The 27,888-nt window shown below is 53.2% G+C and overlaps 1 protein-coding gene across 2 annotated transcripts; it reads right to left on the reverse strand.

Moving 5' to 3' along the window:
- Nucleotides 1–106: 106 nt before the first annotated feature.
- On the reverse strand, nucleotides 107–27,888 carry CCN4 (cellular communication network factor 4). Of its 2 annotated transcripts, XM_032467746.1 has the most exons (5): nucleotides 27,590–27,888; nucleotides 14,330–14,609; nucleotides 7,192–7,455; nucleotides 4,113–4,306; nucleotides 107–2,328 (listed from the first exon to the last, which is right to left on the reverse strand). In XM_032467746.1, exons 1-5 carry the CDS (start codon nucleotides 27,653–27,655, stop codon nucleotides 2,029–2,031), a joined length of 1,104 nt encoding a protein of 367 aa, XP_032323637.1. In that variant the 5' UTR covers nucleotides 27,656–27,888; the 3' UTR covers nucleotides 107–2,028. The 2 variants fall into 2 exon arrangements, with proteins under 2 accessions (XP_032323637.1, XP_032323638.1); XM_032467747.1 differs by lacking the exon at nucleotides 7,192–7,455.

Here is a 27,888-nt window from a genome sequence, read left to right on the forward strand (position 1 = left end):
TAAAAATGTGCATTTCTTTAATATTAAACATCTCTTTTTCTTTGGCATTTAAGATTTGGCTGATAAAAATTAGATTGTCATGTACCTTTGGAAGAAGAGACCTGAATGCAAGCAGGAACACATACAATTTCCTTTATTCATCAGATACATATTAAGCACCACTGTATGCCTTGCACTGGGCATTCAGGAGGTCACAGTAAGGCGAGCACATTCTCAGTCCTTGTTCCCTGTCTAGAAATCCCTCCGCACACCACCCAGAGCTCCCTCATGGGTAACTGCAGCTTCACTGGGTCTGCAGCCCTGGATAAACAAAATCATCCTTTTAAATGTGTGATGAGAGCTGGTTCTGCTCGGAAGGAGGGGACGATGTGCTGGGGGTTCATGGATTTTTGTTTAATCCCATATTTTGTTTGGTGAGTAGGGACCTAAATAATCAGACATTCTCTTGTCTTGGGAAAGGAGCTAGAAAGACAGGAATAAGAGCCAACAACGACAGCGAGAAGTCGCTCAGCCCAGCATGTTTTCCTGCTCAGACACATTTGGAAGCTCTAAAAATAGGGGGGAAATATGGGTTACAGAGTCAGCCTGACTTGGACTAACTCCCCCACTGACCCGCTGGGTGTCTTTAGTCAAGCTCCCTTATCTTTCTGAGCTTCCATTTCACATTTGTAAGAACAGAAATAACAACAGACACTTTTCAACATGACCTCGAAGTTCCCATGAGCTAGGGTAATGGCGTATGTGAAGCGCTGAGAACAACATCTGATGTGCAGAAGGTATTAAATAAGAGAACTCCGGCCGTAAGTACCTATGCGTTACTAATAAAATAAATAACAGCCTCATTTCCATTAATAACAACTTTCTCTTCCTTTTAGCTTCAAACCCTTTTGGCTTTTCATCCCTGTTAAATAAAATTCTGTTTCAGAACAACTGGTAAACCTCTGTCTTCACACCAGAACTGGGTTGTTTGGGTCAGCAGACCCACAGTCTGTGAAATGGGTCACTGAGGCAGAAAGAGACCCACTTCTTGGTTTAATTCAACCTCACCTGGACCTGTCTCCATCATTGCAGGCAGGTCTGGCCTCTCCCAAGACTCCCCAAAAGCAGAGAAATGTCATAGGAGTCAGAGACATCATCCCAGGGGACTCCACCAACTCCCACGAGCCCCCAAGCAGGGAGAGGGGCCAGATGTGAGGAAGAGCCTGGCTAGTTGCCCAACGCCCTGTCCACGAGCGGCAGATCCAGTGCTGAGTTCAATCGCTCCTTCTGAAAACTGGCCTTGCTCTGACCCTGGAGTATTGACTGGGAGCTTTTCCCAGGAATAAGAATGAAGTTTCTCGAGTTGCCTTTCTGACTGAGATGAACCCAATTTACACCCTTCACAGTGTAAGGGTGAAGAGAAACTTAACTTCAACAATGCCCAGATTAATGAATACAATTTTCCACTAAAAAACAAAACCAAACAACCATTCACCTCACTTGGCATGTGCCTGGGGACCTTAGGATGCACAAATCTTTGGAATGAGAGACACTTTGGTGTGCTGCAGTCAGCACTGTCTGTTAGAGTGCTGCTTGGCAAATAATGGACCGTTCTGCTGTCCTAAACCCCATCTGTCCTTCTGAATGGACCCAAGGAGCCTAGTGGCCTGGCATCTAAAGAGGGAACGAGTGATACTGAATGTCTAGCTGATCCTGTTCCTTGGGACTTGGGCAAGATCCAGGAGGACTTGCAGAGACTTGGATGGGCCGGATCCAGCTTGGGTACTGTCCAGAACAGCTGGAGACAGCCACTTTCTTTGAAGGGTATGGAGAATGCTGCCGAGGAGAGGACCCACGGTCTGGGCCTCAGCAGCATCATAATATAATGGGTGCTTTGGGTGGCTGGAGACAGGAAAGGGGCCCACGGGTCTGGATCAGGGTAATTAGAAATGAGTGGGAGGTGGACAAAAGAAGGCTCAGTGAGGGCCTCAGAAGGCTGGCTGCTTTGCAAGCACTGGGCCAGGTCTCAAGCCCGTGTTTTGTCCCTGCCTAATTGGCAATTTCTGAGAAGTCAGGGTAGGAGTCCAAGTCGGCAAAAATATCGTTGGGATTCGTACAACTCAGGTTGCAGAAGCAAGCGTTGATCCACAAGGCCTGGCGGGAGAAGCCAGGCCCATCGGGGCATTGGAAGGAGATGTCGATGGTCTTGGACTTGTAGGGGATGCAGCACCTGCTGTCTGTGCAGACCCCACAGTACTTGGGCCGGTAGGAGCGTGCGCTGACACAGCCGGCGAGCGTAAAGTTCACGGGCGCTTCCGGCTGGTACACAGCCAAACACTTCTTCCCTTCCTGCAGGAAAAGGAGGCTTCAGTTGAGATCAACAACCACTTTCTTCCCTCCAAGCCCTCAAGCCTTCCCTTTTCACTCTCCACGCACTCCTGACTTGCAGATTCGCAGCATCTTCCAAGTAGGAAGAACTGCCCCCAGTACAGCAAGACCCCGCTGTATTATGCGGGAAGAAACCGAGGACCACAGAAAGGGACAGCCTTGCTGAGACGGTACCTCTCAACCTCCAATTTCCCTTCCTTCCTGCATCTCCTCTGCGGCAACACCCAGTCCCTCATCAGTTTCACCAACACAGACTGCCTTTGTGGCTCCTTCAGGCAACCCAGTGCCCCCGGCTAGTTAGTGGCAGAGCCAGCATGGCCTCCATGACTGGGGAAGTGCGTTTTACCCTACCCCCTCCTCCTCTGCCTCCCACAGCCTCTCACACACACCCTTCCTGTGCAACTGATTCAGCTGGACTGGCATTATTTAAAGAGAGCTCTGTCTCTCCCCTGGGCTGCAGGCCACTCAAGAGTGGGGCTCTTTCTGTGTCTCTCCAGTCTAATTTGTGCTTGGTATACAGTAGGCACTTACTAAACTCATTGGACTCCTGGTTGTTGGGGTCTACAACGTACCAGCTTCATGCCAGAAATGGAGGTAGAGCAGACCCAGGCTACAGTCTGGGGCCTGAGGTTTATACAATCTAAGAGCCATCTTAGGCACATAATTACGGAAATGAACTTGGATGGAAATCATGAGCCAACAGCAGGGAATTTGGATTAGCTTTACGGTAAATCCACCTCTACCTCGAATGCACTGTGCATTCACCCAGCTTAGGACTCTGCTCCTGTTTCTCCTGCTGCCGGTAACTCAGAGATGTCTGCTGAGTACCAACTGTGCTCCAAGCACCAAGACGACAAAGGCTAGTCTGGAAGGGGGAATAATCTGAGAGGAAGAAGCGAGACAAAGAGGAGAAAGACAAGGAGGAGGCAGAAGGGCCCAGCTGACTGCCATGGAGATGATTGTCCAGGAGAAAATGTGGGAAGCAGGCTGTCTTGTCCACAGGGCAACCATCTCCTCAGCATATCCAAGAAATCACTGGAGCTCCAAAAATGGAATCAGGGCTGAGTTTTTCTTTTTCTTTATTTTTTGAATGATACCAAGGCATATCACATATCACACCAGTCTAAGGCATAAGCGAGGAGGCCCTAAGTTAAGAAAATCAGATCCATTTCTAACTCTGAGAACTGGGTCTTAGTCTATTGTGTTCCGCTACATCCCTGATCCTTTATTTTAATTATCTTTGACTCTCAAAGCTAGAAGGGATATCTGAGTTCAATTCTAAGATTCTACCGATGAGGGGACTGGGGCTCAGAGATGCAAAGAGATTGGCCACAGGCACATGCAATCAGCAGCAAACAGGCATTTGACTCCAGCCCTCCTGAGCCCTGTTGCCCCGTACCCCCAGTGTGGTGGTCATGCCCGAGCCCGCGGGTGTGCGCTGGCCCGGGAGCAGAGGGGCAGTCAGGGGGGGTCCCTCAGAATCGTCTCAGGAGAGCATGTCTGAGGATCCCCGGGCTCTCTCCAGAGCGACCTTGATTCTAATAACATGGTTACCACTTCCACTGAATGAAATTCACAACCCAGCCAACCTGGTGACACGTGCTATCCCAAATAACTGCTCCAATGTGGGCTTGATCATTCCGACTTTACAAATGACCCCCACAAGGACGCTCAGGAGCCAGGCTCAAAGCCAGGCTTGTCTGTTACATCCAGGATGCCTGCCCCACCCTGGGAGGTGGACCCACCTTAATGTGTGGCTGGAGGTCCACATCACACGGCCGCAGGTTGCAAAGGCGGCTCTCCTGCTCAGGCCAGCACCGGGCGTTGACGTTGGAGATCCGAGTGGAGACCCCCAGGCCGCAGCTGGTGGAACAGGGGCTCCAGGGGCTGGTGTAGGATATGCAGTTCCTGTGCCAGGGCTCTACCTCACCTGCGGCCACTGCGGAGGAGGCCAGATTCCTGGTGAGCCTCCCGCCTCCACCAGCCCCCAGTCCCCACCATCACCGCCCTAAGGGCTGGGGCCCCTGAACCTCGGAGAGGAGAGAGGTGGGGTGCCCCTCCCCACAGGAGGGCAAGCTGGCCTCTAACTCAGGGGGTGGGTTCCCACCACCAAGAGTGGATTCCCAGTGAGAGGAGGACTTGTCTTGAGCTCCTGATGCTTTTCCGGAGAGAAGACCATCTGAAGAGACAGGTGGACCAGAGTTCAGTTCCTGCTCGACCACCTACAGACTGGGCGATCCTAGACAACTCACTCTGGGCCTCGCGCTCCTCATTGGAGCAGTAACATCTGCCTGGTGGGGCTGGTATGGCCGTAAAACGGTCCCGATATTGACTGAGTACACACCAGACATCTGCAAGGTGCTGGGAATAAAAGGTTAAAAAGACACCATCCCCGTCCCTGCGGAGATTATGTTTACCTGGGGAAGGTCACAGGGGAGAGACTACGCAGTAGCACCTTGGTACTAGCATTTCATCTGGGTGATGTTGAGGGGTTCAGGGGACACCCAGGTTTCAGAGACAAATGGCCTAGGTTCAATTCTGAGTGTGGTCACTTAGTAGCTGGATAGCTTCCAATAAGCTAGCTCCCACCTCCATGCCCCAGGTTGACAATCGCACCTCCCTCCCGCCTGTCCTTGGCGGTGGACAGAAAAGATCAGCGCACATATGTGACAGCACTCAAGCTGTCCCTGGCCCTCAGTAAGCCCTTGGTAAATGTGAGCTTGTGCAGTTGCTTGACTGTTGGCCAAATAAACACCAGCTCTTGGATGGTTCTGTTAATGAGTGTATCCCGGCATCCTGCTCTGCGTGGTAGGCGCTCAATTAGTAAGAAAATGGAAGTGGAGAATGGAGTGAGCTAGGCACAGAGGCAGGTAAAAAATCAGTAAGACAAAGGTGAGATCCCACAGAAAGAGGGAACAAGACACAGGAGAAAGACCCAAAGAAGCCAGTCTCACTTTGACACACACATGCACAGAAGCCAGAGAGGTGCAGGCAGAGATGATGGGTGTGCAGGGGACGTGGATGAATGAGTGCAGGAAGGAAGGAGTGAGAGAAGAGGACCTCTGAGAGACAGGAGAAAGAAAAGAGAGGCCTCTGAGCACAGAAGAGAAGAGGGGCTGGGCTGGGATGAGCTGGGGCTGGGAACCAGGGGGAGGGAGGGAGGGAGGCAGGCCGTGGGGAGGGATTTGCTTCGGAGGATGAAGGAGCTTTGGTTTCTGGGTCACCCACTCGGCAGGGGCTCTGCTTGTGCTCGGTCAGAATGGGGTCACTGGGCCACACACAATGACACAATGGGCAGACAGCCACTGCCCCCACCCCCACCGTGACCCTCCTGTGGCTCTGCTGAGTTTCCTGGTGGGACTGCTGTCTGGGCCTGCTGGGGACAGAGCTCCCCCCCACTACAGGGACAGGGGGCTGCTGCTCCATGGGGCTGCTCAGCCTAGTGGGGGCACCCCAAGCCCCACCCAGAAAGGCTGTGCATCCCTGTATGAGGGGTAGGTGGGGGGGCACCCTCCTTCCTGGTCCAGTCAGACCACAGAAGGCGGGCAGCCTGGGGGCAGGTCTCTGCCGTCCGGGCTGACCCTTGTACACCAAGGTTGAGAAACCCTGCTCTATGCAGTCTCCCTGAACAATTCCGTGCACTTGTAATTTGTACAAAGTCACCAGTACCCTCAGAACCCCCAAACTCCATTGCCATTTCTTTGCCCCATCATGTCACTTGTCTGATAGACACTTTCCTTCCAGAAGTGTCCTCATCTGCTGCCTTCCATGTCGTCAGATGCTCCTGGTCTTCCTCTTAACATCCCTGGCTCTGCTTCCTGTCCCCCTCTCGGCCTCCTCTTCTGTCCACCCTCACACGTCAGCCCCCCAAGACGTCCACTCCAGGCCCCTCTCTCTCAATCTACACGTTACACCTAGGCCGTCAGCAGCTCCAGGTGACTTCAGAGCTCTCTCTCTACCCCATTTTCCGCCTCCAATGCTGTCCCCAAGGATGCTTCTGGGTGATCCTACCCATGGGCAGGGCACCCCGCCCAGCCTCAGTCTCAACCCATCTTAAACAAGGGAGATCTCCTCCCAAACGTACTCCTTGGATCCTGTCCTAGGGAACCACCAGCCCTGGGAATCATCTGCTGCCCCTCTCTTTCCTCCACCCCACGCACTGCATTGACACCAAGACCTTCGGTCTTACTCAGGCAATGGCGCTTGCATCTGCTCCTTCCTTAAAGCCTCTGCTCCCACTGCCCCTGTTGAGGTCTCCTGAGCCCACCCCTCCATCCACGCATGCATGCATTCATTCATCCGTCTGTATGACCAACATTGATTTGGTCCCTGCTAAGTGTCTGGCATTGGGCAGGCTCCATAATCTGTGGATGAAACAAACAGGCCTGCCCCAGTCTTCCCTTTCCGGAGCTTTCTCTGGGCTGGCTTATCTGGTGAAGCCTCACCTGTCCATCCATCCCTAGTGAGGGGGAAGCCGTGGACTCCCTCTCCTGCCCTTGCACTTGCTGCTCAAGCCTCTCCTCCGGGTACCCACACACCACCTCCACCCCTCCCCACCTAACCTCTTAAATAGGAAACTAGGCAATCGCAGGTGTCTACTTCCTCCCTCACCCAGCACTTCCTCATTTTCCGCAAGGAGCATCACATGTGACAGACAGGACAGCCGGCAGCATTTTCATTTCACCCACGGAGAAATAAGGTCCCAGGGGAAATGCGACTTTCCCGAGGTCACACCGCTCCTGCGTGGTGGACGGGGGATGGGACTCAGGGGCTCGAGGCAGCACCCCGCCCGCCCCTCCCCGCAGCCCCACTCCCCGCACCCACCGAAGGCACCCGTGTGGCGCGGCGCCGTCTTGCGAGGCCTCCTGGCGTCGTGGTCGTCGCACAGCCACTGCTCGCAGCAGCGGCCCGGCACGCGCACCGGGCGCGGGCGGCGGCACCAGAGGCGCGGGGGGCGCGCCCGCAGGCACAGCGGCGTGCAGCCCACCGCGCCGTCCACGCACGTGCAGTTGTACTTGCAGCTGGGCTGGAAGGACTGGCCGTTGCCGTAGCGCACTCCGTCCAAGACGCAGCCCACGCCGACCACCTCTGCGGACACAGGCGCGGCTGCGTCAGGCCAGCTGGCTCGGGGGGGGGGGGGGCCCGGCAGGACCCAGCCCCCACCCCCCCACCCCCTTCCAGGGCTCCCCCGTCCTGGAGGGGCAGGGGCCGAGGGGCAGGGGCCGAGGGGCAGGGGCCGAGGGCAAAGGCAGAGCAGTGTGGAGCGGTGGCGCGGCGCGGAATTGGGTGGGACTTGAGCAGACGGAGGGCCAGTTCCTGTACAGCTTCAGTCGCCACCCCTGGCATACCACCCGGTGCCGGACTGGAGGGCTGGCCTTGGAGTGAGAGGCAATCGCATGCCTGGGATAAGGGCCGTGAACGAAAGATGTTTATGGCTGTATCAGCGAACAAAGGATGCTACAGCCATGAAGCCACTGGCCACTACCGCTGCCCCTGATGTGCGCTGGGGGGAAGTCGGGATGGCTGCCAGGCCCTCAGCCACTTCAGCTGCCCCCAATAGTGCCCCGAGGGGACTCAGGATGGGAAAGAACAGGATAGTGGCCCTAAATAGCCAAAGTGCATATCAAAGGCATGTTTTCAGGGAGCCCAGACCTTTGCACCTCCCCACACATAGAAAAGTACTTAATTAATTAACTTGAGATGTCTGTGTTCTTTAATTCCCAGTTATATTTTGATGTTCCAAATACCCAGTCTTTACTGCAAAATCTCCTCTACATCCTGGCGCCTCCCTTACCTCTTCGGAGCAGCCCCTCAGAGTGATGTGCGGGGCTGCCTCCTGGACTTGAAGTGCTCAGAAAGTCCTCTGAATGAAACATAATTCTTAACTTTTAGGCTGTACTTTTTTTTTTTTTTCAGTCAACAGGACTCATATGGCGAGCCCCTTGTCCTGTCCCCAGTAAGTGGCACAAAGCCAAGTCCTGGTAATTGTCTGCTTTTAGATCATGGTTCTGAGAAGGGCCAGATATGATGTAAAACCAACGGCAACACTTTGGAACAAAGACTTCATTCATCCAGTGCAGATCTACGAGTGTTCTGGGGGGGGGGGGGTTAGCTGTGACTGTCTTGGCCTCATAGGGCTTACATTGGCCTCATAGGGCTTACGTTGTAGTGGGGGTGACAGAAGACAGACAAAAGATCTTCCTTCTAGAAGATCAACATACTTGTTGATGGGGGCAAGTGCTAGGGAGCAAAGTAAAGCTGGAGGGAGTTGGGGGTGGGGAGGTGGAGGGGTCGCAGATTTAAATCGGTGGGCAGGCAAGGCCTTGCTGAGGTGATGATGCTTCGGCAAAGATGGGAAAGAGGTGAGGAGGTAGGCTACCCAGGTGTTGGGGGAGGAGCCTTCCAGGCAGGGAGGGGGCTGCAGGTGTAAAGGTCTGAGGTGGGAGCACCCCAGGATGTGGGGGAGGGCAGGGGAGAGAGCGAGAAGGCAGGAGGCAGGAGATGCGGTGAGAGACAGCTTCCCTGCAGCTTAGAGGAAAATGCAGAGTTCTTGGTGCCTAGAATTGAAGCTGACATGTAGGTGTTCAGTAACTGTTGAATCAAGGATACGCATTATGCTTCACGAAATCACTCATGGTGCTGAGCTGAGACTAGATTGACTGAATAAGGACACAGCAGTAATCCAAGTAAGAGATGGTGGTGCTTGGACCAGAGAGGGACAGAGAGTCTTGAAGAGAAAGGGCTCGCTGACAGATGGGATGCCAGGATGAGAGGGGAGGAGTCAAGAGTGACTCCTAGTTCCCGGTCCTGAGCCCTGGCAGGAGAGTGATGCTCTGTCCTCAGAAGAGCAGGGTTGGGGTGGGGTGGGGTGACTCAAGTTCTTCACTAGACATGAGGTACCTGGTTGACATCAGAGTGGCCGGGTGGAGCTGGTTCTGCAAGTTCCAGGAGAGATGTGGGGCTGCTGGGCCCCGGTCAGCATCCCCACCCTTGATGCAAGGTCCCACCCTAGGAGAAGTGGAAGTGAAGGCAGAGAGCCCAGGGCAGCAAGGGCATGCCCCCAAGGAGGGCTAGTCTGGCATCTGCAATCTGCCAGTAGTTCCAGCTCTTTTCCTGGTGTCACCTGAAGGTGGCTTATTAATAATAATAATAACCCCTATATCCAACAGGAGTGAAGATTCTCGGTTGCCTGACCTGCTTTGTGTTAGGCTTCCTTGCACTGCTGACTTGATCCCATAAGGAAAATCTACCGTGTCATCACCTCCATTTTTATGTGTGGCAAAACCAAGTCTCAGCGAGGTTAAGTCATGTGCCCAAGGCAGCAGAGCGAGACTCAGTGGAGCAGCAGGGGCAGGATCACAGCCTGTGGGAATGTCCTAGCGACTGCTGGGTTTCCTGGGAGGTGACTGTGCCGGAGGAATTGCAGGAAGGAAAGGCACTAACAATCACTGCCCATCTGATCTCGGGCCAGGCACAGTCTGATCCATTCTCTCACACAGTGCTCCCGGTGGCTCCACCAGGAGAGCGTTGTTGTCTTCCTTTGGCAGGCCAGGAGGGACAGTGATTCATCAGCTTAAGGTCACCCAGCTGGTGAAGGATGGAGCTGTGCCCCAAGCCCAGGGGCTCTGACTCCACTGTCCATTTCCTTCCACCAGGCACCAGTAAAGGAGTGGAAATAGGAAAACAGAGCAAAACAAAGCAGAGGAAGCATGGGGTGAATCACCAGTCCTCGCCTTCTGCGTCACCCCTGATGGCACTCTCTGGCTCTCCAGGGAGTGTGTGCTTGCCTGTGCCAGGGTGTGTTGGCGGCAGGGTGGTGCGGGAGAAGGGAGTGTGCTAAATAAAGCCCACGTCTCTGCCCTGTGTGGGTGGACGTTGGATGCAGAAGGCAGTGCTGGGTGCCCGGGAGTGCTTAGCACAGTGGTTCTCATCTCCAGCTGCAGGACGGCAGCCCCCGGGGGAGCTCTTGAAAATTCTGATGCCCACGCCATGCCCCAGTATATGGAAGCGGACCTGGGCTTTGGGGTTGTTTTTTATTTGCCTTGGTAGCTCCCCAAGTGAATCTAGTTCGCAGCCAGGATGGGAACCACTGCATCTAGAGTTGCTCCTGCTCTCCTGGGAGCTTTGGGGGTGGGGCAAGGGAGGGACGCTATGCATCGGTGGACTCTGGGGCCCCTCCCTTATTCACTTTCTAACTAGTTGAAAGACCAGCTCCAGGCTAGAAGGTGAAGCCGGCCACGTTCCCTTCACCATCTCCTATCTAATCTCAGACTTGCGAGTCCAGGCACGGCCTGGAGAGCTTTCCTCTTACTGAAGGACTTCCAGGAGCTCAGGTCGCCTTGCTGTGCCGCCTGGACTTTCCCTCCTCTCACCAACCCCCAGTGGACTGTCCGCTGCCTGGGAGCAGGGACGTGGGCCATGTCTTGTACCCGCATTGTTGGACTATCACTAACCTGCATTCACCATGCGAATGAACTGATGGGTGGATGGATGGGTGGATGGATGTCAGGTGGGCTGAGCCCTACTCTGTACTGGGTTTCTACCATGTGTCTAGTGTGCGGCTTCCCAGCCACCCAAAGAGGCAGGCATTATTTGCTGCATTTTCCTTGATGAGGAAGCTGACACTTAGGTTAAGCAGCTTTCCTAAAACCAAAGTACTAGTTAATTATGGCACTGAGGTTTGAACTTAGGTTGTCTAGCTCCAAACACCATGGGTGAGTTTTCTGCTCCCTCACTCTTCAGCCTGGGGAGTCCGAGCTTGGAACCCAACTTGCCCCCTGACTCTGAGGGTGACCACGAATGGGGCTAAAGTGACTTCAATGAAGAAAAGTTGAGGCACATGAGACAACAACCAAAAGCAGGCAATCACATTTCGGGCTCTAACAAAATCCTTGGTTTATCCTCAACTGCCAGGTGAGCTCCTTAAGTGACATGTCCAAGGTCACGTAGCCAGCAAGTGGCAGGGCCAGGATTCAAAGCCCCAGTCTGTCTGCCTGTAAGTTTCATGATCCTTCCAGCAAACCACACCACCCTCCAGCCTGACCCAGCTGCACTGAGTGCAGAGTCGTGTTTGTACAGCCAAAATAGCCGAACAGTCTAATTCAGAGGTCACTCTCTACCCACAGATGTATTTATTTTGGCCCATGGAATGTTCTACAAATTTTTTTTGAATGTGTTGCCAATGTTGCCAAATCATACACAAGTCTGGATTCCTGGATTCTCTTGAAAATGGAGCGAACTGGACCAGACCGAGCTCACTTTTCTGCCACAGTGGCTGGAGCCCAGTAGGGTTGACCTCCGATAGCCAAAGCTTGCATTCAGTAGTTTCCCATGGTCCCCACCATCTTTTCTTTGAGTTACTGGTGCAATTGCTCATTTTCACTACCTTGTCCTGGCCTAGTTACATACACACCTCTAAGGACAGATTTACCCTGTCCTGGGGAGCGTCTATTGGTTGTTGGCCATTTGCTGAAAGATTATTTATGTAGAGGAATTTTTATTCCTCTTTCTCCTCTGGCCCTGAAGCACCTTCTTCTCTATAGACTTCAGATCCTGGATTCCCCTCTTTCTTGCATTAAGGTCCCACGAATTCAGACACAATGGCAGCATTTCTGGGAAGATGTTCAGTAGAACACTAGTGAATTTGTGTGTGTGTGTGTGTGTGTGTACCTACACATGTATGCATGCTGTGTGTGTATCTGACTCTGTGTGTGTGTATGTGTGTATGGTGGAGGGGGCTGATTGGGTAAAAATCTGCCTGGACAAGAGCTCACTGTGCAAATAAGTTTGGAAAGAAAAGCCTTTCTACGATGGCTCCCCTTTGGAATTTGACAAAACCTCTGAAAAGTTCTGTAACACTTGTGTAACTTTATTTATTCCAATGTCTGCAAACCTGTATGACCAGAGGACCCTTGGCAAGTGTAAGACTTATTAAAATCCTTCGAAGACCATAGTTTTCTTTCCAAAGGCCAGGAAAGGAAATACACGAGACCCACGACGCGGAGGAGCTGGGAGGCTGTGGTGAGTGGAGGTGGGGGTGGGGTGGGTTGGGATTGTCCAGGCCCCTGGAGGTAAAGGCAGGCAGGAGAGGTAGCTCCAGGGGCTGCACGGTCTCTGGGCCTGTGAGAGAATGTTTACAAAGGCATGGCGCCAGGCATATGGTGAGATATAAATGCAGCTTTAGAGGTTACTAAAATTACAGTGAATTACCTTTTTAATGACCTCGAAGAACAGCTGTAAAAGGGGAAAGAGATGATGAGACAGTCTCATAGAACTGGAGGGGATTCTAGTGCAGGAAGGCTCAGCCTGGTTTCCTTTCCTGGATAAGGGAGAGTCAATGGGTGATGTATCTATTAGCAATCAGCTCAAACCTGGGCATGAGAATCACTGAAGGAGCTTGTTAAAGATGTAGAGTCTCATCCCCACTTCCAGAGAATTTGAATCAGTAAGTCTGGGGTAGGGCTCAGGAAACACATTTTTAATCAACACATCAGATGTGTCTTTGTGGATGGTGTTGCAAGTTCTCTTTGAACACACTGTTTTGTGAGGCTACTGATGAGTCTGAGTAAAAGAGGGGAAAAATGGAAAGATGGGAGAATCAATGACGGTTACTTGGAAAACTAAAGACAGATGACTTGGTATCAAAATTGAAGGATGAACTAATGTCAAAAGAGCAGAAAGGGCTCATAGGTAAACCATGATTGTCTGACTTGGAATTATGGGCATAACCCTCATCAACAACCCATTTCAGGAAATATAATGGGTTAGCTGGCTTTGAGAGACTCTGCTGTGTGGGAATATGTAATGGATTGTATTAGAGTCATAGTTATGGGGAAAACCTGATTCAGCATTGAAGGAAGAAAGGAGTTCTTGGGTTTATGAGGCTTTGTGTAACTTTTCAGAAGTTAGGCTTCTGCGTCATGATGCCTAGTTACCTCTCTTCATCATGCCAGATCATGTATCTTGAACAAATGCTTGGATGATTCAAGCTAAGTGAATACCAGTCCTGACTCAGGAGACCAGAAAGTCCCAGAAAGGAGGTCTCTGGGAACAAAAAAGGACATGATAGAGCCCTTGAAGGGCAAACAACAACAACAACAACAACAACAACAACAGCCTCTCCCCCTACATGAGGCTGTTATAAAGATCGAGAGTAAAGAAAAACAAAGGCAACTAGAAACTCCAGGAAAAACAAAAGGCTTCATCATAAAGGAAATTCAAACAAATATACTGTCTCATGCTGTGGCGAAAAACATTTACAAAGTCGTAATACTGTAAACAGTGGTTAGATAGTGTTTTATAACCAAAAATTGACAATGGTATTGGAAGATGGAGTTAAGTTATCAGCTATCATATAGGACTATTAATAGATTATCCACAGTTAAGCCAGTCAAGATATAGCAGAAGACATACATATATTGAATAGTCACAACTACCAGAAGGAAGGACTAAAAAGTTAAAAGTGACCGTAGTAACTGGAGGAAGAGGGGTGGGTGGTAGGAAGGGATGGTTGCAGGCTGCTGGTTTTTATTCTGTCGAGGCTACTATATGTTTTAAAACCATATTATTTTAATTTAAAATATTACTGAAATATCTGGAATTCTGCAGGGTCCTAGTGCCCCCTGGGAGGTCATGGGCATCCCGCAAAATGTCCTACCACTAAGAGGACAAAATCAGGCTTTGGTCTTTCCTGATGACTCTGTCTTCCCTGGAGTCAGCCATGGATGTGTCTCCAGGATGGAGAAGAGAAAGAAAGCCAGGTTCTGGACACATGAGAAATGCAGCATCCGTCCTTGCTCAGGAAGGGCCCAGCCTCTGGCCTCTAATCATGGACTGGGGTGGGGGTGGGGGGTACCGCCCACAAAACTGGAGCCTGGCCAGAGAAAGGGCTATGGGCGGGGGCCCCGAGCCAGACCTGGGGGTGCTGGGGGCTGGCCAGAAGGTGGAGGGGGGTCTCACTTACGTGCACACACTCCTACTGCGTACCTCGGGCGGTCCCCACTGTAGTCGCAGTAAAGGCCACGGTGGGGGTCACAGACGGCAGCCTCCGTGCAGTTGTCCCCCAGCTGCTGAGCGCACATCTTACAGCATTCACAGCCATCTGTGATGAGGCTGACCCCCAGCGGGCAGCGGGGCGGGGACGGCGGGCACTCACACGGCCACTTGCAGAACTGGGGGCGTGAAGATGTGTCCTCCAGTGGTGCCGGAGTGGAGGCCATGGCCGTGGGGGCTGGAGAGAGGGCCTGTGGGGGAATTGCAGATATAAACGGGGCTGCCCCGCGGGGGTTTCAAAGCCCAAAGGCCTGCAGCCATCTTTCCAGCTTCATGCTGTTCAAAAGGTTTACACCAAATTATATTTTTCTACTGTGCTTTTGGTAGCCAGACATTTCCTTTCTCCTCAATGAAACAAACAGGACGGAGGAGCCTGGAGTTCAGAGAAGCTAAGTCAGTTGCCAGAATCCCCCTGCTGGTGGGTGGTGAGCGCAGATTCTCCCCCAGATCTCTGAGCCCCGTGTGTTTCCTTCCCTTCTGACCACCCTGCAAACTGGGAGGGTGGTGAGTGTCCTCGTTTTACAGGGGGCGCTGAGGCTTGTAGTTGCTGCCTTCTGATGAGTCACACTGTGGGGTGTGGCCAGTACCCCATTGCTCTTCTCTAAAGGTCTGCCCTCTCTACCCCATGAAGGGCCCTTTAAGAGCGCGCAGAGCCAGCTGGCTCACATTTAACGCCAGGTTTCAGCCAGCTGACCTATTATCCTAATATTATTTTACCCTCTGAGCACCAGGAAAGGGCTGCAGTGGGTGGCGGCAGGTGGCAGGTGTGTAGCCTCACGGCTCCTGAGCCCCATGGGGAGGGGAGTGATGCTCCTTTGCCGGAGCGAGCCTTGTAGAGGGGGTCTTTTCATTTTGCGCTCAGGGTGATGGATGACCGCTCCACTCCCCCTACCTGTGCTCCCTGCCAGAACCCATTCCCATCCCCCAGCCAATATGTTCATCTTCATCTGGCAAATATGATGGACGGGATGACAGGCCAGCGTGAAAAACAGAACAGGAAGCTGCTCTGGGGAGTAGGCCAGTGTGAGATGCTTCAAGCTGCCTGTACCTCAGGGATGCAGTCACCTGCCCACCCCCTTCAGCATCCTCCCTGAACCGCCATCCCGGCCCCTCACTCTTTACAATGGATGAAACTGAGGCCCAGGGAGGAAGGGCGGTGCCTGAGGACAGAGACTGTGGGCTGAAGGCAGCTTCTGGCCATTTTCTGACTCCCAGGCCAGTGGTCCCCACTAGGGAGCCTCCTGTCCCCGGGCTTCTCAACCATTGCTCCTGATTTCGGAGGTTAGTGGAGGTGGGGCCAGGGCTTGTGGGGGGACCCCACATGTTGCCCCCTCCATCTTGAAGCAGAAGAGCCCTGCTCTGTGGATTTATAGATCTGCATTTCATTCCTTGAACAGCAGAGGCTGAGATATTCAGGTAGATTCTTCCTTCCTTTTATTGAGGAGGAAACCGAGACTCGAAGAGGCAGAGGGACATGTCCAGGGTGACACAGCCCACGTCAGGGCCTGGCCACGAACGACTCTCCGAGTTTTCATTTCTGCACCCTTTACCTCTGCCTCTCTGGGATCTTTCAGTCACTCGACAAACATTTGCTGAGTGAGCTCACAATCTCTCTCAAGTTATAGGCATTTGAAGATGAAGTTAAAATTTTACTGTGCTTATGGGACCACAGCTTATAGGAGGGATAGTCATGAGAGGTGATATGTTTCAGTGCGAGGCTGCATGCAGAGTGCTGGGCTTCCCAGCCAGCCCCGGGGGCTGTCTGAACACCAGGACGGCAATCTCTCTGCCGAGGTGAGTGAATGCGCCCTTGGCTGTGAGGATCGGAGGCCAGGAGAGATGGTCCAGGTCAAAGTGCTGGATTAGTTGGACTCCTGGTTCTGGGCTTGGCCCATAACAAGTATAGTAAATATTGATGTGACAAATAAAAGGCCTCTGAAAGCTCATTACACAAATTTTGATTTGAGGCTTTTGTTACCTCTAGGCTTGGTTTCAGGCAGATTTGCTGGCAGCGAACAAATTATTCTGGAGGGTGGCAAGTGCTAGTCTATGTTCACCTGGGAAGCATTTGGTTTGCGGGCCCTTATTTGCTTTTCCTCGAAAAACACAACAGGACACAACAAAACCCCAAACCTCCAAATCAATGAAACCAATGACACACATACACACACACTCTTCTTTCTGGCCCCATGGAGAGAGCCTTTTCCTTGTCATCTGTGACAGTGGAGGCCCAGAGCTTTAGGAGTCCTCCAGACCATCTCTGACAGTCCCTAGACCGCCAGGACCTACTGTTGGCAGAGGACATAAAAAAAAGCCCTCTCCTCCAGGAAGCCTTCCATGCCTTTCCCAGGTTGTGTTACAGGTGCTGCCTCCCCTATTAAAATGTGAGCTTTACTTCTCTCTGTGGACCTGGAATGAGGCCTGTGGTGCAGCTGGGATGGGCTGTAATCTGGCAGGTTCCCATCTCCTAATGGATACTATCCACTCTGCTGTCTCCATACCAAGTTAAAGCTCCCCAGAGGGAAGCCTCCTTTCCAAGTACATACCAGAGCCCCAAGGCATGCAGCTCCTCAAGGGAAGCTCAGAGAAGGCCCCCTTGGACAAGGAAAGTAGGTGATGACACCCCCGGGGCCCTGGAGGGATGGGCTCTGGTTCGGCTGAGCCAAGCCCTTGCCATTGGCGCCATCTAGTGGTGGAAAACTTCCCAGACCTTCATCCCGGGAGAAGGTCCTTGTAGGGCGGGAAGACCTTCAGATCGCAGGGTTAAGGACCCCTGGGATTGGTGCATGACCCTTGGAGTTCCGGCTGCCTTGTCAAACATCCACAACCCGGGAAAGTGACTGCACACCCACACGTGACATCAGCCACCTTGAATGCCCAAGATGGCATGACCTGTCCACCTGCCCTTGGCCTTGGTATGGGGGCCATTGCAAACCCACTGCCATGGGGTGCCTACATCGTTTTTCTCACAGCAGAAGCTATGAGTGAAAAAAGAAAACCATAAAGCGAGCAGAAAGCGGGGGGAAGGCCAGAGAGAGTCGAGGACAGCCTTGGGCGCTTCCAAATTGCCATTGTTCACATAAAAGTCTCTTTTTATGATGTGCTTCTGCAAGTAGACTCCCTGCAGACACCACTGTGTTTACGGGGGAAGACGGGAAGGTGGAGGTGGTACCCTGATGATTCCCGGGCCGGGCATCCAGAGCCCGCTCAGGCTCCTGCCCGGTTTTGTCTGCTCACCTCTCAGCTCTCGTCTCATGGAGGCCCAGCACTGCTCCTGGCAGACCCCAGGCAATGCTCAGTGAACAGAAAGGATGTCGTGAGAGCACAGCATGCCTGGGTTTGGGTGGCCGCACCCAGATGCTCCACCAGGGGGCAGGGTTGAGACAGAAATGGTCTGAGCCGGTCCAGCCGGGCCTTGGGGGTTTTAGGAAAGGGCTCCCCTGCCTGGAAACAGGTTCTGTTCGGGCCTTTACTGAAAAGAGAGGCCCGGCGGACCCGGGCCTGGGCCCAGAGCTGGGGATGCCCTGTAGCCCACCCTGCCCCATGCTTCGTTTTCACATTTCTGGTGTAACTCACAGGTAGCCACAGTGCGACTTGGTGGACACTACCTGAGGCGTGTACCCCTGGGGATCTGTTCCTGGGACCCTGGTGGGAATACCCTGCCCGTGGGGCCGCCGTCTGGGGAAGCTCTTAGCTTCAAACCCCTGAGGTCGCCTGGCCTGAGTGCTCGGAGGCCCCAGCCCTGCCCGGAGCCTGCCACGCTTGGATCTCCGGCGGGATCTCCAGGGAACTGAAGGCCTGGCAGCTGACTCAGCGCTGGCCGGGCTGCGCATCATGGGATGTGGAAGGTTTGTGGAGATTTTCTGCTAATTGGTTTTATAAACATGCAGTCTTGTGAGCTTCTGGCTGGGGAAGTCGACTTTCTACGGAGGGTAGACGGGGCAGGAAGCCAGGTTTCTTTCCAGATGATGAGCCCTCATGCATTGATTCATTCATCAAACATACACGAAGTGTCTTACAAAGTTCCCAGTGCAAAGCCTCGGGGGCGCCCAGCCTCCTGAGGAGACAGGGCTATAAGAAGGTGACTGTGTTATAAAGCAAGGACCAGACACCAGCCCACGGGCACGTCGAGCTCGCAGCACTTGTGTAAGGGCCAAGAGTGCGTGCTACACTTTTAAAAGGTTGTAAAACAACCAAAAACAAACAAACAAACAGAAGAATATTCCACAGAGAGCTTGTAGGCCACAAAGCTGAGAATATTTACTACCCGATCTTTTATAGAAGCCATCCACTAACTTCCGTTACAGAGTGACCACGCTATTGAGAAGCGCTGACGTGGAGCTCAGAGCAAGTGGCAGGCATTTGTATATAATCAGCACTGTATATAATCACATTTAAAATGTGTTCATTCTGTGTTAGAGGTGTGTTCAAATACTCACAAATTTGGGAGGATAATATAATGAACCTCACTTACTTATTCCTGCTTCAATAATTATCAACTCCTGTCAATCTTGTTTCCTCTTCTGTTCCCACCAACCCACGTAATTTTTCATTCTTGAGGATTTCAGAGCAATCTCAGACATCATGTGATCTTACCTGAAATTCTTCACAGAGTGTCTCTAAAGTACGGAGAAGTTTTATTTTTTTTAAAGAAGCAACCCCATTCTCACATCCATAAAATCAGTTACAATTTTGTCATTTTCTCTACAGGGCACGCTCAGTCCCTATTCAGACTTGACTGGTTATCTCAAAGCTTTAAAAAAAAAAAAAGCGATGGTTTCTTTGAATCAAGATCAAAAGTGAGGTCTCCGTGTCCTGCACTTTTCCTTTCATGACTCTTTGATGAGTTTATACCCTAAGTCATCTAATTTTTGTAATAAGCCTAAGAGGCAGGCTGCTTTTACAGTCATCTTCCCCAGTTTACAGGTGAGTAAACTGAGTCATGGAAAGGTCCAATCAATTGCCCAAGGCCACTCGCAAGTGGCACAGTTGGGATTTGAACCCAGTATCAGTCTCCTAAGGCATCACACCCAAGGGCCCCACTGCAGGGTGTCTCAGCAGAGTCTAGGAGGGGGCTATGAGAGCCAGGTGAGAAGGGAAGGGGCGGGGGTGTAGCAGGAGGGAGTGCTTCCTGGAGGAGGAACCATTTGCTCTTCATCTTAAAGGATAAGTGAGAATTGACCAGCAGGGCAGAGAAAGCATCCAAGCTGAGAAGCAGCATGAGCAGGGGTGTGACCAGTGGCCACTGTTGTTGGGGCTTAGGGTCCAAGAACATGGAGATGGCAGTCAGAGGCGACGGCCAAAGGACTCGAGGGCCATGTCTGGGATGTGTGCGCCCATTGAGAGAAGATGGGGGTCTTTCCTGGGTCAGCCAAACTGTGTGCCAGAGGGGAGCAAAACCCCTGCATGGGCAGCACTGATGGTCTCCATTTGACAGATGGGGAAACTGAGGCCCATCGAGGTTAAGAGACCAGCAAGGAAAGTACACACTCAGCACTGACTCTGGATCTCACACTCCTCTGATGACCTCTAAGGGACCCTGTTCTTGTCTAATTTCTGGTTCATTCGATTCACCAAAAGGATCTGAGACCCTTCACATCCCAAGACTTTCTGTGGGATGACCAAGGAGGGGACCAGCCCTGGAGTAACAGCCAGACAGACATTGGTGGAAGAAACTGTCCTCCGTGGAGCTCAGGCCTACTTTGCATATGAGGGACAGGTGAACAGCTGTCCAGTACGACCCAGAGGACCATCTTTAGCTCTTACGGCTGGACCTGGAGTGAGAGGCCCTGGGCTCGAGCCCCTATGCCGAGACTGTGGCCCCTCGATGGGGCTGGCTGGGGCGAGGCCATCCGTCTGGCGCCTTCCAGCTCTGACTGAGCCGGGCCTCAGATAAGGTCTCTCCTCCCTCCACTGCCCCGAGTCCAACCCACCTCCCTTCCCTGCTCCTGGACGGGGCCTGGACTCCGGCAGGGAGGACAGATGTGAGCACGGAAGTCCGAGAGAAGGTGAAGGAGGGCAGCCCCAGTGGGTGAGGCTGGAAACAGGCTTGGGCCAGTCTTGGAGGAGGCAGTAAAGAGATGCTTATGGAGCGCCCGTGCGCTGCAGGCTCTGTGCTCAACATGACCCGTCCTCCAGCACAACTACATTCAGAGGTAGATGCCCTCACATCACAGACCAGCAAACTGAGGCTCAGAAAGGTTAAGAAACAGGCTCAATATGATCTCCTTTCTAAATTCAAACTCTGTGGTTTACGCCACATCATTCTGATGACAGAGTTCATTGGACTTGAACCTGTAGGCCAGACGAACGTCGTGGAGGTACAGGAGGGAGGGTTCTGCCGAAGGAGGGCCCTGCTCCCACTGGCGGCCGGGAGGAGTGGGCAGCTGGAGGCACTGTCTGGGGAGCTAAGGGCGGATGATGGCCCCAGGTTGCTGACAGGGCAGATGGAGGCATTGTCCACTGAGATGGGGAGGTGGGCAGGGACAGAGCTCTCCAGTGGTACCTGTTATCTACAAGGATGCTTCCCAAACTTGCAAGACCTCGAGAATCAATTGCGGTGGAAAGTGTGAAAACCCTGGGGTCCTGGACCCCTGGCCAGCCCGCTCAGTAGGCCTGGGGGAGCCGGCATTGCTCTTTACAGCCGCACCCGGGGATCTAAGGACCAAGCCTGGCTGGGAACCACTAGGACGGTGGGATCCTTAGAGATGAAGCTGGTGGCTGCTTTCCAGTTTTACCAGAGCAGGGGTGCACTCTGAGGGCTGAAAGAGGAGATGCGGGCCAAGAGGAGAAGACGTTTGCACATCTTGAAGGGAGGAAGTGTACTTAGAGGGACATCCCAGAACATGGGACACCTCTTTACAGGCGCAAAGGCCAACAATACCCTTCACAGAGCGTCATTAGCAGGAGTTCCCCTACGGGAATTAGGGCACCTGCGCCCTGCTGCTGGCCCACCTGTGTGTGAGTGCCGGCCACTAGGTCTTACAGGGGCTCCAGCTGGAAGTGAGTCTGGGGTCAAGTCCAACCTCCTTACTTTCAAGATTAGCAGATGAGCACCAGGAGGGCGAGTAGCTTGTCTAAAGTCTCCGTGATGAGTCTCCCCGGGCCTCTAGCTGTCTGAGCAAGACGACCCTCTGCCCCAAGGGGAGGGTACCAGTCCCTGCTTGCTCAGAATATTCCTCTACCCTTAGACCACCTCCTTCCTCCTCCCCGCCCAGCCCTGGGCAGGGTCCTGGCGCAGGCCCACCCCTTCTCTCCACTCCAAGACTCAACTCAGGATTCTGGGAGGGGCAGGGGAGGGCCCCTCCCCCTCCCTTCCTCTCCGTTGGTCCTGGGCTCTCATTTCCTCTCCTTCCCGCCCCACACACCCACCAAGGCTGAGCAGAGCCACGGTCCACGCCTCAAGCCTGGACTTGCCTCCAGATTAGGGGAGTGGGGTGAGCAGGCAGACTTTACCGCCTCCCCTGGAATGTTCATTACTCACATCTAAGAGGCCCAGTTCCTTCTCTGATTCTCTCTCTCTTCCCCCCTCCACCCTGCCCTTGTTATGGAAGGAGCTGATTATGTCAAGGCTGGAGGAGAGACCAGAGTCTCTCTAATTCAGTGGTTCAGGAAATCAAGTGCCCATAAGAATCTCAAGGTGTCAGTCACAGTATAGGTGCCTGGGGATGGGGTGGGGGGAAGCCTCCCCAGAAATTCCAGCTCAGGGCCCCAGAGCTGGCATTTCGCTTCTGCAGCCCTCTAAGCTTCCCTCTCAAATTTTTCAACACAGTCCCCTGTGCTAGTGTGAAAATCTGTCTCTAACATGTGAGCCATCCTCGATGGTAGGAACAGAGCTGAATGTTTTGTTACTCACATCTCTAGAAATAGGAAGGGGCTGGATACATGGGAGGGGTGTTAACATCTATGAAACAAGGAAGTGGATAGGCTGTGAAAACCACTGTCATTGACAAGGGACCCTGACTTGGGGCTGTAAGACACAAGTCTCACCTACAAGATCATCACCATCATCACCAGCAACACCACCACCAGCATCACCACCACCAGCATCACCACCAGCATCACCACCACCATCATCATCACCAGCAGCAGCACCACCAGCATCACCACCAGCATCACCACCACCATCATCATCACCAGCATCACCACCACCAGCATCACCACCAGCATCACCACCACCATCATCACCAACCAGCATCACCACCACCATCATCATCACCACCATCACCACCAGCATCACAACCATCATCATCACCACCAGCATCACCACCAGCATCACCACCACCATCATCATCACCAGCAACACCACCACCAACATCACCACCACCAGCATCACCACCAGCATCACCACCACCATCATCACCAGCATCACTACCAGCATCACCACAACCAGCATCATAACCACCATCAGCATCGTCATCATCACCATCATCAGTATTTCTTTCTCCTACATGATAATCCAGACGTGTTTACTGACTCCCTGCAAGTGTACCAGGAAGCTGGCCAGGATATGGAAACCTCGAGATCTTCAGAAGAACAACCTCAGCTCTGAGCCCAGCACAACCCACCAATTACTCTGTCCCTCCTCTTGCCCACCTGGTACTGAACATGGGGTCCTTGTAAACCCTGCTTGCTCAGTTGTTTGGAGCTGGCACTTGTCTGCAGCCACTGCTTTGACTCCAGCTGGCATGCCCCCAGCCCCGCTATCAGAACCATGGGGACCAGTCCCCATTTCCCTTTGGGTGAGCTGGGGCTTCGTGTGCCTCACCTCCCTTTCATGTTTTAACCCTCCTGAGAGGATTAGTACCCAAGAAGCAAATACTAGTATTATGCCTCTTTACTATGAAGAACCTGGCTTGGAAAGGCTGGGTTCCTTGTCCAAGGGTGCACAGCTGAGAAGTGGAGAAGCTAGGATCAGAGCCCTCAGTATGTTCCCCTCCCCACCTGTTACAGCCTTTCTCTGTACCCTTGTGTCTTTCCAGGCCAGCACTGTCTAGTAAAACATAATGTGAGCTCTAGATGGAAGTTTACCTTTTCTAGCAGCCACACTAAAAGAGTAAAGGTGAAATTTATTCTAATAATCTATTATGTTTAACAATATATTAAGGGTATTATTCCAACACTGAGTCAAGAAAAAAAATAATAATGAGAACTTTACATTCTTGTATTCACATTAAACCTTTGAAATCCAGTGTGTATTTTACTCTTACAGCTCAGCTGGGAGCAGCTGCATTTCAGGTGCTCAGGAGCCTCGCGTAGCGAGTGGCTACGAATTGGACGATGCTGGTCTAGACTCTAATGATGCCGCCTGCCTTGTAGGTGTGTGGTTTTCAAGTGAGTCAGTATATGCACATGCTCGGGACACTGTCCAGAACACAGCGAGCACTGGATCAGTGTTAGCCTTCATCGTCGTCCACGCTCCTGGGAGAGAGGGCGCTCCGTAGGAGGTGCTGGATGAATGACCAGCGAGCCGAAGCCCCGCCCCAGACATCCGCAGTGCTTTGCGGTTCTCTGGTGAGCCTCCCTACCTTGCTCTGCTTCCCAGGCTGTGGCTGGCATCCCCCCCAGCTCCTCCCGGGATCCCACCCTGGACCATTGCTGGCTCGCCTCCCTGCTCCCATGTGGAACCCACCATGTGTGTGGCAGCCCCTCCCAGCCACTCAGAGAGATGGCAAAAGTTCCTGGGAGGAATTCCAGGGTTTCTGTTTGGATAAAGACAGCCACCTGGCATTCAGCTCCTTTGCTGGCAAGGGGCAAGGGGCCTTTTCTAAAACCACAGGAGGTGAATCTGCTGATGTCTGGAGGTACTGCCCTGTCCGTGGTCAGGATCTGGTTTCCCAAGGAGCACCGCTCCCGTGCCCATTCCAGAGGGCGAGCCCTCACTGAGGGCCGGGCCCAGGTGGGAAGTGCCCGTCCAAGTCGAGCTCTCGCCAGCGTCCTAGACAAGCGTGGCAGGAGAGGTCCGGAACTGGGCACAGAATCTCCAAGTTGCTGGAAGAGGCTCTGAGCAGGGAGCTGGTGGTGTGGGGCCTGGGGTGAGGGGGAGGTGCTAGCTCAGATCCCCACTATGGACAGGAGGTGTGAAACAGCCATGTCATTTATGGTCCTGCCGTCTTTTAAAAGGGATGTGCCTCGTACCCGGGGTCACGTTATTCTGCAGTTGGTCCGAGGAGCTGAGAATGAGTTTACGTTTCACACCCAGCATGGGCATCGCCTCCTGCTCACACACACCAGGGGGATTTACATGTTCAGACGAGCCACGATCACTCACATACCCTTATACACCTGTGCACACCCAGACTCATTGCTGCGGGAGAAGGGATGCGGGTCCCAGCCGTATACTGACTACCAGGCACCTAGTGTGTGCCTCGGCATTTATCAGCACAGCGATGTTTACCAGTCCCGCGCTTCTGAGAGGCTTCCCTCAAGCAGTCCTGTGCTCACTCCTCAGCAGCAGGGAGCCTAGTGGGGCTGAGGTCATCAGCCCCGATGAACAAGAGGGGACACGGAGGTCTGAGCGGTTAGGGGACTTGCTGAAGCTGGCCCAGCCAGTGGCAGAGCCTGCACCCTGCCTCCTTCTCCTGGATGGCATCACACCTGTTGCCTCTCATCCCAACACGTGAGTGGCTGTCACCTGCCTCACCAGCCTGGAAGCTCTGCAGGGGCACAGACCCTGTACAAGCATGTGGATCAGAGAGCCAGGAGGCTGCATTGTTGAGAGCGGGACCTAGGTTCAAATGTCACCTCCGCTGATTACTAGCTGTGTGACCTCAGGCACATTACTTAACTTCTCTGAGCTTCAGTTTTTGCATCTACAAAGGAGGATAATTACATCTGCTTAATAGGATTGCTGAGGATTTAGGAGATGCTTAAGAACTGTTAATAAATGTCCTTTGGATAAACTGAGGAAGTTATGTGTGTAAATATACAGCCTTTGGCACAGTGCTTGGCAGTGCCCACCAAATGCTTTTTTCTTCACATGTGGCTGGCACTCAGTGCAGGTAAAAGGAAGAAAAGAGCGATGAGGTGGGGGACCAGGTCCTGTCTGTAGCACGCCTCTATCTTGCGTCACAGCCCTGGAGGTGCTCGGCTACGCCTTTGGGCTCCTGGATTTCTCTCTTCCTGGGTTGGCGTCCTCCTTCAGTTACAGGACCTTTTGATAATGTTTTACTATCTGATAAGGCAAGTCCTCTCCACAGCTAGACTTCCTCGAAGCCCTCTTGACGAATCTTAGACACTTTTCCTTCCATATGAACATCTATAATCATGTTTCCCAGTAAATTCCCGGTGGGACCCTGCACAGACTCACGCTCTGTTTATGTGTAAGTTTGGGGCGGATGGCCACGTATGGAATTTGGCTCTAAAGCAACGTGCGGGTTGCCGTTTGTCCCCCAGTTCTCACTGGGGTCGTTATGGCTCTGCCCGGGGAGCTCCTGAATTGGAGAACAGTGTTGGGGAGTAGTGTGGGTCCCCAGAGAAGATCCCCAGGCAGGGGCCGCACAGAAGAGAGGTACCTCGTCTCCTCCCAGAAGCCTTCCTTCCATCCAGCTGCCTGGGTCCGTCTGGGCTCCCAGCTCCTGTGCTGCGTGTCCCCTTAGCTGAGCCTGGGGGCCTGTAACCCCTCTTCCCTGGAGCCTCTGAGGTGGTAAGTGGGGTTCCCGTGCACTTGGACCCCTCACATACTTATCTCCTTCTCTTCCTCTCTGACCTCGCTACCCGACCCCTCTGACTGCTTCTCCACCCACCCCCTGTCCTCCCAGACATAGCAACCCTGAAATAAAGGCTGATTTGGCACCTCCTAGTTGCTCCAGTCTGTAGGAAAACTCTGGAAGAAAGCGGGATTCGGCAGAATAAGATTTGCACCCTCTCACTTATTAACTCTGAGACCCTGAGCAAGCCCCTTACTTGCCTTGTCTCCATTTCTTTCATTTGTAAAGTGGAATATCCTTTTTTTGCGGGAGGGAGTAGGATGGTTCTGCACCAACTGTGGGCAGGAGTCGTGCCAGATACAGAGGATTTAACAGCGAGTCACACAGACACACTCCCTGCCCTCATTATACAGACTACTGCACTTGGTGGAATGTCTCTCACCCTGCTCCTACGTACGAGCATCTGGCCTGTGGTCAGCCATCAGCTCTCAACCTCAGATCTGGGTGAGTCAGAACCAGCATCTTTGAGCTCACAGGCAAGTAGCTTATCCCTTGAGCCTCAGTTTCCTCATCCATCAATGGGACACATGGATCCCAGAGAACGCTGTCAGTGTGAGTGGGTAGCAAACTCCCCCTTGCCATCCTCCCTCTGTCTCGCGGCCTCACTACTGGCAGCAGTCCCCGGCCCAGGCTGTGGGATCTTGGATCCAGAAGCTCTTCCCAGCTGCCCACCTCCTGCCCGCCCTGTGCCCGCTCCACACGGGGAGCCAACAGGCTGGCTCTGGGCTGCCACGTGTCTCACTCCCTGGCTTCTTGGAGGTGCTGACCTCCCTCCCTTCCCCTCGGTGCGCCCTGGGATGGAGGTCAGAGAGACAGAACACACAAGGCGCCCCGAGACAGCGGGCTTCTTATGCAGGACCTGAATGTGCACGCTTCCTAAACTGCAGAGGGCTGTGTAAGGCCAAGGCGGCAGCAGCTGGGGTTAGAGACTCGCCACAAGTATTGTTTGCTCAAGTGACTGCTTTTGTTGAAAGGTGGCATTTTTCCTTCCAAGTTTTCTTGGAGTTTTCCGTCTCCCCTCCCTGTCGCACCTCCAACACTTCGCAACTTGTTTTCCAAGCTCAAGAACTCTAGAAGTCTCCTAACAACAGTCTTCCTCACTTTATGCTGCTCAGAGAAGGTGAGCAGCTAGCCCAAGGCCACACAGCCTGTCTGGGCAGACCTAGGCCCAGAGTCAAAGCCTGCTGACTCCCAGTTCCTCCGGGCACCCCTTTCTGCCAAGTTCCCAGTGCGACGAAAGGACGTGGGAGTCCTGTTTGTTTAGTTTCCCCAGGTGCTGGCCCTGCCTCCTAACCCAGTCAGGATCAGCTGTCCCCAGCAGCCCTACTCCTCATCCTGGGCCTCGCCCTTGCCCCTCAGTGGGCACCTCCCTGCCCTGCAGCGTGCCAGCCCTTCTCATGCTACCCACCCAGGCAGCAGGACCAGGTGGGACCCCTCTCTGCTCCCCTCCGGGCAGGACTCACCGTGGCCAGGGCGCTGCCCACTGCTGCTGTCACTGCTGCCAGCGTCCAGGGCAGGAGCCACCTCATGCCTGGAAGTCAGTGGCAAAGGCATCTACGGAGCAGCCCAGAGGATCCAGCCACCTCTCGGGGGAGCGGGGCCGAGACTGACCCGGCCCATCAGGAGCGCCAGATACGCCTCTCCCCGCGGCTCTTGGGGGGTTTTATTAAAGCAAGATCTGACGTCAGGGTTAAGGACAAACCCTGCATTTTCCTCTGAAAAAAAACTTTTCCTGCCTCTCTCTCTCTTTTTTTTCTTTCTT

This window comes from Camelus ferus, chromosome 25 (genome assembly GCF_009834535.1).
Source record: "Camelus ferus isolate YT-003-E chromosome 25, BCGSAC_Cfer_1.0, whole genome shotgun sequence".
Classification (NCBI taxonomy): Eukaryota; Metazoa; Chordata; class Mammalia; order Artiodactyla; family Camelidae; genus Camelus; species Camelus ferus.